The sequence below is a fragment of the Cricetulus griseus genome, chromosome 3 (genome assembly GCF_003668045.3).
Source record: "Cricetulus griseus strain 17A/GY chromosome 3, alternate assembly CriGri-PICRH-1.0, whole genome shotgun sequence".
NCBI lineage: Eukaryota > Metazoa > Chordata > Mammalia > Rodentia > Cricetidae > Cricetulus > Cricetulus griseus.
In genome coordinates, this window is record NC_048596.1 from 99,132,628 (window position 1) to 99,144,729 (window position 12,102).

Consider the following 12,102-nt stretch of genomic DNA (forward strand, 5'->3'; position numbering starts at 1 on the left):
ACAAGAGGTCAGTACCCAGGGAAAGGCAGTGTGTATGTGTCTACACAGGCAGATACAATGCAGATCACTTCACAAATAATTCCTTAAGACAAAAATCTGTTTCTCATACTCCATTCTATTTACAAAATAATGCCCTTTCCCCTCACAGACATGTATCATGGCATCTGTAAACTTTTTAGTCATATGTGTACACCGGCTTCTCTACTGGACTGTGAGCAGTTCTTAAAAACAGGACTTGTGGGGGTTTTGTGACTGCTGTAATTGGCTTGGGGCACACTAAGCCTGCATCTACACCAAGCTACATCTTCAGCCCCAGGAATTGTGTCTTGTCTTTTTCTGTGCCAGTGTCTGGTACCCAACTAGGACAGCAGAGGGTGCTTAAGAGCTATCTGCTGAATGAATGACTGCGTTTCTCTGTTCAGTTTTCCAATCTACCACAAATGACACAAACATCATGAGGACAGTGAGAGTGAGCAGATGCAGAGACTTGGAGACATGAACATTACCTGGGTGTGGTTGACCTACTGCTGTTGCCTGCTAATTCTTTTCCGTCACTTCTGATGGTAGGTGCCCCATAAGACTTGGATAGAATCATAGACTGAGTGTTGCTGGATTCAGTATTCTCTCTGGGTCCTCGCTCAGATAAAAGTGCATTTTCTGTCACATCAGTGGTAGGAAGAGGCTTGTAGCTGTCGTAAGTTTCTGATAGAGGCTCCAGGGCAAGTGAGACCTGAAAGAGCATGAAACAAAACAAATTTTCTTCAGCCCCCAGTAACTAATTTTAAGAGATCCCTTCCTGACAGAAGTTACTGTCTACTCATTCCTCACAAGAGTGGGTGTAGCTTTCTGCCTACTTCAAGAACCTCTCTCACTATGCTTCCAGGACTCCTTCATCTCTCTGTCTGAAACAATTACCTAGGGTTCCCCTATGTGCCCTATAGTCACTGCTTTGCACCTTTGTTTATTCCAGCCTTATTCTTTATGTCTGGGTAGAGATGTCAAGGTCATTGCCTTCTTCATAATCTCCTTCCTCTACTCACCAATATAATCGCTACTCATGGAATACTTTATTATAGGCCAGGAATGCACTGTATTCACATTCAGACCACTTCAGTGATGACACAATGCTGTCAGGAATTTATATTATAACTATAAAATTAAGGGAAAAAAAGCAGAGACCCAGATGTGGTGGTGCATGCCTAGTAATACCAGCACTTAAGAGGACAAAGACAGGAGAATTATGATTTTCAAGCCAGTCTAGGCTACCTGGAGAGAGCCTATCTCCAGAAAAAAGCCAAGGTTTGGAGAATAAATTTGCATCATTTACTTATCACACTAATATATTATAAATCCCTTGAGGGCACTAACCACGTTTTAGTTTTCTAGACTGATTACCACAGAATCATGCATGGTTCTGATATCCAACATATCTCAGGTTCTGACAAAGGAATGACATGGCATCTGCTCACATTCTTATTGTTTATTGCCTGGCACAAAAAAGTCCTTACTGTCATGCTGGACATAGAATGTGGAAAACACTGAGAGGAGAAACTAAGTTTCTGCTGGCTGAGACAAACTCTTGAGTGGAGCCCAGTTGGGGGGGGGTGTGGGGGTGTGGGGGTGTGGGGGTGTGGGAGGAGAACAAGGCAGGGGGATACTTTGAGCCTTAGACTTACACAGCAAGACCTGGTCTCAAAAGAAAAGACAAAGCTTCCTATAATCTCATTCCTGTGAGTTGAAGTATAGTATTAACAACATTCTTCAGGGCTGGAGAGATGGCTCAGAGGTTAAGAGCGCTGACTGCTCCTCCAGAGGTCCTGAGTTCAATTCCCAGCAACCACATGGTGGCTCACAACCATCTGTTATGAGATCTGTTGCCCTCTTCTGGTGTGCAGATACACATGGAATCAGAATGCTGTATACATAATAAATAAATAAATAAATAAAATCTTTAAAAATAAAAAAAAGAGTTCTGATTTCAGAAATCTTAAAAAAAAACCAAAAAAAAAAAAAAAAAAAAAAACCAAAAAAACAACGTTCTTCAGAGCCAGATGTTGGGGGTGCATGTCTTTAATCTCAGCACTCGGGAGGCAGAGGCAGGTAGATCTCTGTGAGTTCGAGGCCAGCCTGGTCTACAGAGTGAGTTCCAGGACAGACTCCAAAGCAACAAAGAGAAACCCTGTCTTGAAAAAGCAAAAGCAAAACCAAACCAAACAAAACAAACCCCACAAAACCTAGTAGGGAAATGAAACAAAAATTAAAGATTATACCTAAAAAAGAAAAAAAAAGTTAACAGTTTTGAAAAGTTTAGTTTCAATGACAGAAAGAGGAGAAACTCTTTAAACAGTCAAATAATGATGACTGACCTAACACAAAAATAAATTTAAAAAAAGTTTTTCAGATATCTTTAAAAAGATAAGTGAATATTCTGTGTAGAGAAACTGCCAATCCATAAACTCAGAGAAACCAAATCTAGATCTTATTGAGAATTCTGGTCATGAACCAAGAACTAAAACACTTCAAATCTGCTCATTATCAAGACTTCCTACAAGACAAACACCAGGATCGCAGCAAGATCAATACTATGTGCAGTGATCACTGCAATAGTGTCACCCACAATCCTGGCTGCCCCGGTTATCACTTGCCAAAGACTGCCACTGCATTTTATGAGCATAGCAGGCACTGGAATGAAAGTATACCCTTTCCTTAATTTGGACCAGTTGATTGGCTGATGAGGCTTGTTGTTCCCTAAGCAGATTTGAAGCAGTAACATCCAATTTAGATGCCTGCCTGCTGTGACTTTCAATAGTGGAGAAAGACTCAGAAAGAGCTTGCATTTTCTGTAGCCTCCTTACATTCAAACTCAGGCCGGCCTAACTCATCTGTTAATATTTGTTGATACCAGCTCTTTGCCAACTGCCTGGGGCAGAAAGATGACTAAAACAGAGACTCTGTCCCAGAAGATCGTGGATCTTACAGGGGAACTTAAATACTCTAAAAACCAAACATAACTGCTCTGGTAAGAATGTATACCATTCTTACCAGATGTGGGAACCCTAGGGAGAGAGGCAAACTCAGGGAAAAGGTGAGGAAGGAGTACAGGGACAGCTTTCCGGAGGGGAACACAAATAACTAAGCAGAAAATACCAGGCATGAAGCCAGATGAAGCTGAGTAGGGCTGAGGTAAATAAAACATTGCAGACTAAGAAAAAAAATCTAACTTTGGATGCATAAAACAGATTAACCAATCAATTGGTTACCCACTGGGCTTCCTCCTAAGCCTTCTGCTTCTCAGTGTCCTTAATGCAGTCAGTCCTGCATTCATCTATACTTTCATTCCTGCCCCTCCCCAATTGCGTTCTCTGTCCACTTCTCTGCCAGTGTCACTGTTTGCTTGCCTGTCTCCCATGCTGGGAGCTGAATCTGGGTCCTCATGCATGCTAAGTACATGCTATATTCCCAATCAGATTTTCTGTTATACAAACTATTTTACCTTTTTTTTTTTTTTTTTTTTTTTTTTTTGACAGTGAAAGGTCTTTATTGCCCACCAGCCACCAGCAGTTTCCCAGCCACAAGCAGGGTCCTCTGGGTCTCTCTAACCCACTCTCCGGACCCATGAGATGCAGCCACAGTCCAGCTCTCTCCTCCCAGGGGATCAAGGTGCTTCTGGATCATATGATGTAGCAGAAGGCCCTCACAGGGACCGAGCAGCATTTCTGTGGAGGAGGACAGGAAAGGGCCCCTCTTGGCACACATGAGGGAGGGTTACCCTGAAGAGGAGGGTGGGATGAATGGGGCTCTTAAGTGGGGATGGTGCCAGTGGCAAAGAGCACAATGAGGATGATGATGACAAAAACAATCACACAGATGATGACAATCATCTTCACATTCTTCCACCAGAACTTCTGGGCCACTTTCTGCGATGTTATCTTGAAGTGTTCAGATGTGGCATCCAAGTCCTCTGTCTTGTTTCGGGGATGGTCCAAGTTTTCCCCTTGGGCCAAGATTCTTTCCACATTCTGGGTCATGATATTCTTGACTCCCTCCACCTCACTCTGCAGGTTCCTAACTCGGTCATTTCTGGCACCACCACTGGCCTCCTCCATGTCTCGGAGCACTTGGGCCTCTCAAAGCAGTACTCGCCTAGTCTGTTTCCACTCAAGGCAGCCACAGCTTCACTTCCTGCTTACTCCAACTTTCTGCCCGCCTCTATTTTACCTTTTTTTAAAGTTAAATTTCTTTTTTATTTATTCATTTATTTATTTACTTTTTGATTTTGTGTAATGTTCTGTCTGCATGTATGCCTGCAGGCTAGAAGAGGGCGCCAGATTTCATTACAGATGGTTTTGAGCCACCATGTGGTTGCTGGGAATTGCTCTCCTCTGGAAGAGCAGCCTCTGCTCTTAACTGCTGAGCCATTTCTCCAGCCTCAACTATCTTACTTTTAAACTGCAGATTTCTCCCTTAAAATGTCTTCATGTCCCCAAAGTTTTCTCCAATAAAAACAATTTTCATTTGTCAGGATAAGGGAACTAACACTATTTGTTGCTGCTGCTGTTCTATCTCCAGACCACATTCTGCCATCTAAATATATCACCCTCTCCTGAAGCACACACCGTCCACCCATACCATAAATATACCATATGCGTCTCCCAATGTATAACAGAGCAACGTTAAGGATTCTCATCTGCCTTCTAGCAATGACTCAGGGTCTCTTTGGCACTACGTTGCCTACAGTTTTCTACTTATATCTGTGGCATCTAACATAGAACCTTCAGAATTATGCTGGGCAACACAGCATTTAAACCGTGATTAAGAAATGGTTTAAAATTATATTTCTTACACAAATTTGCATCTCTGGTTTCTCTTGAAAAATAAGAAGATCCAGCAATGCTGAGTCTCCATTTTAATGTAGCAAAATGAACTAGACCAGTGACTTGGTCAGGATATGTAAACAGTTATGGAGTTGCTAGCACATCCTGATGTGAAACAGAGTGATAACTACTCTCTGTTGTTACACCTGGGCTATTAGTTAGTTTTTTAAAAAAATTTTCCTTATAGTATAACTATAATTTCATACATATATCTATATACACATATAGACATATATCACACACACATATGTATCTGCCATAATCAAGAAAGGGAACAGTTCTATCAGCTCACATAATTCCCTTGTATTATCCTTTTGTTGTTATGCCCTCCTTGTTGTCAACCCCTACCATCCACTTATGATAGTTTTTAAGACTCGCCTATAACGCCATCATCTAGTGTAGAAGATTTGCAGAGTCTTCCACTGTGGTGCTGCAAGCGTTTATGCTTTTTACTGGATAGCACACCATGCCTGGTGTCTTACCACACTGGGTACTTTGTAAAGACTGAAACAGCTTTCCATTCCTGGGGTAAGCTGTTGGGGGCAGGACAAGATTATTCATCCTGTACAGTGCTGGCCCCCGTTTGCTGATATTTTCTTGGAGAGTTTGAGGTTTAGGTTCATGAGGGATACTAGTCTGTAACTTTCTTATATTTTTCTTCTCTAGTTTGAACTCAGGACCTCTGGAAGAGCAGTCAGTGCTCTTAACCTCCGAGCCATCTCTCCAGCCCTCTTTTTTTCTTTTTGTGTTTGTTTTTCGAGACATGGTTTCTCTGTGGCTTTGAAGGTTGTCCTGGAACTCACTCTGTAGACCAGGCTGGCCTCGAACTCACAGAGATTCACCTGCCTCTGCCTCCCAAGTGCTGGGATTAAAGGCTTTCACCACCAACACCCAGCTAGAATGTTTCTTTTTTAAATGAGCATATACTCATTGTACACAGTGATGGGTTTCATAATGACATTTTAAATAATCTTTGTGTGCTTTCTGTTTTTGAGAGCAGGCATGGGTGTGCCATGGTGCTGTGTTGAAGTCAGAGGACAATCTTGGTTTCTGGTCTTTTCCTTCCACCTTGTTTGGGAGGGTCTCTTGCTCATCAGTGCACAGACAGGTTAGCAGGTCCATGAGCTTCTAGGGATTTTCCTGTCTCTGCCTTCCATCTTGCTGTAGGAACACTGATTGATTATAGCATGCACTACCAAGACCAGCTTCACATGGGTTCTTTGGATTTGAACTCATGCCCTCATACTTGCACAGCATGCACTTTGCCCACTGAACTGTCCCCATAGCCCTCATAATAACATTTGAACTCAAATACATCATGCACTTTATGACAATATCCCTCCACAGTCTCCTGTTCCTTCTTCCTCCTAGACCCCTTCCTCTTCTAAAACAGCCCTGATTCCACTTTTATGCCATATATAAATGTGTGTATGCAAAGAAAGTGGAATATTTCTGTGTCCATGAAGGAAGAAAAAGAGACTTAAGGGTCTCAGTCTGTATTCAGTATTCAGTCTTTGGCATTCAGTCACTAGCCATGCTGAGGACAACATCACCTCAGTCTTGGTAGAGGTAAGAGCTAGAGGTTGGCTGCTTTGTTTTTCTGATCTCCATTTTGAACCCCAGTATCTGTCTCTGGGTTTTTATTATTTGTACTACAGACATGCTTCATTATGGAAGAGTAATATATGGACAAAATGTGATGTCAAAACCATTATGTCAATACCTTATGAAGCAAACTATAGCCATTCTGTAGAAATGGATAAATACAGAGCTGAAATTTAAGATTTTAAAAAACTGAAATGAAGGCAGTTCCATAACATGAAGTCAAATAGACAAATTAGCAAGAAAGAACCAAAGCCTATTGAGGATGGTAAATTTTTTATAAGGATTCCCACCAAATGCAGCAGGATTTGTATGTAATAAACACTATTTACATATGTAAGTTTAACAAGTGGTAATCTTACATGTGCCCATGATAAGAATGTATCCCCAAACCTGATGGTGGTGGTGATGTACACCTTTAATCCCAGCACTTGGGAAGCAGAGGCAGGTGGATCTCTGTGAATTCGAAGCCAGCCTGGGCTACTGAATGAGTTCCAGGACAGGATCCAAAGCTACACAGAGAAACCCTGTCTCAAAAAACTGGAAAAAAAAAATGTATTCCCATCAAATTCTCTTCAGAATCTTACTGCCTCAATTATCTTATTTTCCATCTCCTATTGCTTTCTTCTTTGAACACACCAGGGCCCTACAATATTTTAGGCTTTATCACATATTTTTCTTTAAAGATATAAGAAGCCTCCGAATCTCAAACACTAGGTGGGAACCACTGGGCATTATGCTAACCCTTTTCTGCCATAACTAAACTTCTCAATCCTGTTACTCACTGTGCTTAGCACCTCTTGAATTCATGTGGTTTGCTGTGCTGCTACTGTAGGCTAGAGAACACAGAGTGTTTCTGTAGTTTCTTCTCATTTATGCTGGTAACAATGCTTTTGAGCCATTTGCAAATGGGGTACTGAAGCTCAGCAACTATAAATGGTAGCTAGCAAACAGGAAAATTATTTTGGTAACCAAGTTCTCATTGTCCACATCTAGTGCTTGTGATTGAGCATGTGTATCCATGTGTGTCTAGGCACAATTGCCTATGTGGCAGCAATGTGGAGGCTAAGACTGACCTAGGGATATCCGTCTTTCTCAATCACTTCTGAGAGCCAATCACTGAACCTGGTGCTCTCCATTTCAGCTAGACTGGCTGGGATCTGCCTGACTCTCCATCCCAGTCCTGGGGTTTCAGTTGTATGCAGCTATGTGCCTAGCTTTTTCCATGGGTTCTGGGAATCCAAACTCAAGTCCTCATGCTTGCACAGCAAGCACTTTATTGAGCTATCTCTCCAGCTATGTATTTTCCATTATATCATACTACACCCTTCCTTCACTGTCACTTATCTGGGAAAAAGGAATGTTTAAAAACACTTTAAAAATTATATATCTCCTTTAAAAATTTTTGTTTAATTTAAAACTGTGTAGTTATGTGATTGGGAGTGCAGGTGCCTGTAGATTTTAGAGGTGTTACAGCTGGAGCTAGAGTTATAGGCAGTTATATAAAAACTGCCCAATATGGGTGCTGGGAAGTGAATTCTGGTCCTTTGGAAAAACAGCAAGTACTTTTAACTACTAAGCCATATTTCCAGTCCTGGAAAAAAGGAAATTTTAATTGTTGCTTCTACTTCACTGTCATTGCTCTTTATTTCCAAACTCCTTATCTTTCAGAATCTGACTTTTTTCTCAATCTTCTATTTAAAAAAATTCAAGGGGCTGGAGAAATGGCTCAGCAGGTAAGAGCACTGGCTACCCTTCCAGAAGACCCGGGTTCAATTCCCAGCACCCACATGGCAGCTCACAACTGTCTGTAACTTCAGTTCCAGGGGATCTGACACCCTCACACAGACAAAACACCAATGCACATTAAAAAAAAAAAAAAATTTAAATTCAAACGCAATGACCTTTAAATTTAAAAACACAAATCTTATTATATAAATTACATTTAAATATGGTCAAAAAATAGTACAGCTACTTTGGAAAACTCTGGTAGTTCCTCAAAAAGTTAAACAGAGTGCCATATCACCCACCAATTCTACGCCTACTTATGTGCCCAAGGGAACTGAAAGCACATGTTCACAAAAGAACTTAAACAGAGATATTCACAAAAGCTAAAAAATCCAAATGCCCACTAACTGAAAAACAGACAAACAAAATACAATCAAATGTTTCATCCACAAACAGGAATATACGCTATGACATGATATACTAAGTGAAAGGAGCCAGCTTCAAAGGAGCACATAATATTCTAAATATTTGAAATGTCAGGAATAGGAAATATATAAGGACAGAAAGTAGACAGATATGTTAGGGGTTGGGAATGGGGATCATGGAAGAGTGGCTGTATCAGGTTTTAGAATGAAAAAAAATGTCCAAAGCCACAGAAAAACCCTGTCTCAAGAAAACAAAAACAGGGGTTGGAGAGATGGCTCAGAGGTTAAGAGCATTGGCTGTTCTTCCAGAGGTCCTAAGTTCAATTCCCAGCAACCATATGGTGGCTCACAACCATACGTTATGAGATCTGGTGCCCTCTTCTGGTTGCAGATATACATGGAAGCAAAATGTTGTATACATTATAAATAAAATCTTAAAAAAAATACAAATTGGATCAATGAATGACAATATTAAAGATAGCACTTAGATGAGTCAAACAAAGGCTTCTTAGCACTATATTAGGAACTGGAGGAGAACAAAGAAAATATAGTCTCGTCTTTTAGGGAGTCTAGACTTTAAATGGGGATCCTACCAAACAATTCTGGTTACTGCACTAGAACAATGATGACACAATTAATGCCCCTATGAAGTCAATACAGTGCAAAGAATAGCGCAGCAGGTAGTGGGAAAGCCTCTTGATGTTGGATTTAGAGGTATGGGAAACAAAGATAAGTGCAGTCTTGGGGTAAAAAATGAGTAAGACACAGATAGGACTCTGCATGAAACAGGAGAATCATGACCTATCCATTCTAGAATACTCGGCTTCTGCACCCCGATTTCATTCTTTGCAGCTGTCACTGGCTGGTCAGAGATGAAATGCCCCCACAGGCTCCTGTATTTGAACACTTGGTCCTCAGATGGTGAGGCTGTTTGGGAAAGTTGTGGAACCTTTAGGAGGTGGGGCCTCACAAACAGAAGAGAGGCATGGGGTGGGGCTTGAGGTTTATAGGTTCTTGTCCTATGTTTGCTTTCTGGTCTTCCCAAATGTGAGCAAGCAGTTTCAAGCTTCTGCTGCCATGCCTTTCCTACAAGTGACTGTACCCTCAAATTAGGATTCAAAATAAACCCTTAAGTTGCTTCATAGAAGGTATTTGGTCACAGTAATGAGAAAAGCGATAACAGGACAGCAAAGAATTAGGACATTTTTACCTGAAGTTCTCCAAGTTTCTTAGATGCTGGTGAAACAATGGTAAAAAATCCATTGATTTGATGAGTTGGAGACAGCTGGGCGAGTCCACTGATCTGAACTTTACCAACCGGAAGATGATCAAGTTTGGTGATGACTTCCAACACCAGCACAGCCATATCTAATCAGAAACAATCACAACATATTCAGATAGTTTCCACTATTTTGGCTTTTGGAAGTAGGTCAAAGGGTATATGATGAAGAGGTTTAAATTTGAAGCAAACCAGGCACTTACTTACCATACCATATGAAGGAGGAGGAGTGAGCCCAACACCAAAAGAACAAGAGTTTTAGAGAGTAATGGCAAGTACTGTATATCAAAGGGGGATTATATCAAATATTTAGCATATTAAGTATGTGGTAAGAAAAACAACATTCATGGGCTGGGGAGGATGGTTTTGTGGGTAAACTGCTTGTCTTGCAAGATCAAAGATCTGAGTCCAATCCCAAAAATCCACATAAAAAAGTCAGACAGGGTGGTGTGAACTTGCAATCCCATCACTAAGGAAGTGGAGACAGGTAGATACCTGGAATTTGCCAGCCAGTCAACCTAGCAAGTGCCACAACAGTGAGATCTGGGTCATACACACACACAAAAGTGACAGAACACGAGAAGCAACACCTGTGGTTGTACTACACACACACACACACACACACACACACACACACACACACACACACACACCTTTAAGAGTACTAATGAATTTATTCAGCCAGGTACATAAACCTTTAATGCCAGGACTACGGAGATAGAGACAGAGTGATTGATTTCTATGAGTTGGAAGACAGCCTGGTCTACACAGTAAATTCCAGGCCAGTCATAGTCACATAGTGAGATCCTGTCTCAAAAAAAAAAAAAAAAAAACAAACAAGCAAACAACCAACCTACTAAATGTATTTGCCAAAAACTCAAGCACTGATCCTAAAATGCTGAAATATAAATGCAGCTCTTAGCTACTTCATTCTCATTCTTTCAGTTTGGACTTAGAGAAAGGGCTGCTCTTGCATGACTATAGGGATTGGTCTTGATAGCCCAGAAGCTAATTGCTTGTTCCTAAGTTATATTTGGAATATTGGGGTACTGAAAACACTTGAGACCAAGACAAACAGAAATAAACACTGTAATTACATTCTACAATTTATCCCTCATCCCTTCAGGATCTTAATTCATAGAAAGAGAATAACATATACACAAATGTAATCTAATATCATGTCAAGACAGTACAAATTCTGAATATTTTCTTATCAAAGCTGAGAAATGGTTCCTTATTACTATTTGTTCAATATTTAAATGAAAAGTATGTAGGGCTTCTAATAAAAAGATCCATGTGGGTTTTTCTTGGCTCTAATAGTCATAAGCTGTTTTGGTGGAACCATCTATAAAATAGGCATCTTAACATCTGTGTGGGGGAACTGAGGATACTGCATATAGATTACACAGGACAGTGTCTTCCCACATAGCAGTTAGTGAATGACAATTATATGACTTTAAACAAATTACTTAACATACCACAGCCCTTTTCCTGGTGCTTATCTCAAAAAATTATATAACCCGAACAAAAGTACTTTGTAGGCTGTAAATAATAAACACATATGGAATAAGAGAAATGGACCAATATGTATTGGTTACTTACTAATAACTTTACTTTTTTTTTTTTTTGGTTTTTTGAGACAGGGTTTCTCTGTAGCTTTGGAGCCTGTCCTGGAACTCACTTTGTAGACCAGGCTAGCTTTGAACTCACAGAGATCTGCCTGCCTCAGCCTCCCGAGTGTTGGGATTAAAGGTGTGCACCACCAATGCCCGGCTTAATAACTAGATTCTTTGAGCCTCTTTATTCTATTTATATTCCATTTTTAAAAATTACATTTCTATTTACTTATTTTTGTGTTGTGTGACTGAGTGACAGCACACAGAAAACTTGCAGGAGTTGATTCTCTCCTCCCACCATGTGGAGACTAGGGTCATCAGGTTTGGTGGTAGGTGCTTTTATGCACCAAGTCACTTCATTGGCCTTTTCTTGTCCCTGGAGGAGAAGGCCAAATGCAAGGCCTTATGCTAAGCACTCTATCACTGAGGGAAATCCCCAACCCCTGGCTTTCTTTACAATTCTCTGATACAGGTGTTTCTAACTCTAAGTTGGGGGTTAAACAATATCAGAGAGGTAAAGTAACATTCCTAGGTTCAGTAAGTCTTAAAGTCATCAAAATGGACTAAAACTTAATTCT

General features: G+C 40.7%; 2 protein-coding genes across 2 annotated transcripts in view; both read right to left on the reverse strand.

Moving 5' to 3' along the window:
- Positions 1 to 12,102, reverse strand: part of C2cd3 (C2 domain containing 3 centriole elongation regulator) — a 100,657-nt gene that overhangs the window by 82,619 nt on the left and 5,936 nt on the right. Inside the window, exons 3-4 of the mRNA XM_027407777.2 lie at positions 9,840 to 9,997; positions 507 to 730 (exon numbers count right to left, since the gene is read on the reverse strand). Coding sequence (XP_027263578.1) covers positions 507 to 730; positions 9,840 to 9,997 — 382 coding nt within the window. The remainder of the gene's footprint in view (positions 1 to 506; positions 731 to 9,839; positions 9,998 to 12,102) is intronic.
- LOC100758398 (vesicle-associated membrane protein 8-like) lies at positions 3,495 to 4,297 on the reverse strand. The gene has a single exon (XM_035442361.1). It carries the CDS (start codon positions 4,104 to 4,106, stop codon positions 3,801 to 3,803), a length of 306 nt encoding a protein of 101 aa, XP_035298252.1. The 5' UTR covers positions 4,107 to 4,297; the 3' UTR covers positions 3,495 to 3,800.

Coding starts and splice junctions, on each gene's coding strand:
- LOC100758398 (XM_035442361.1), bottom strand. CDS start 4,106: ATGGAGGAGGCCAGTGGTGGTGCCAGAAATGACCGAGTTAGGAACCTG.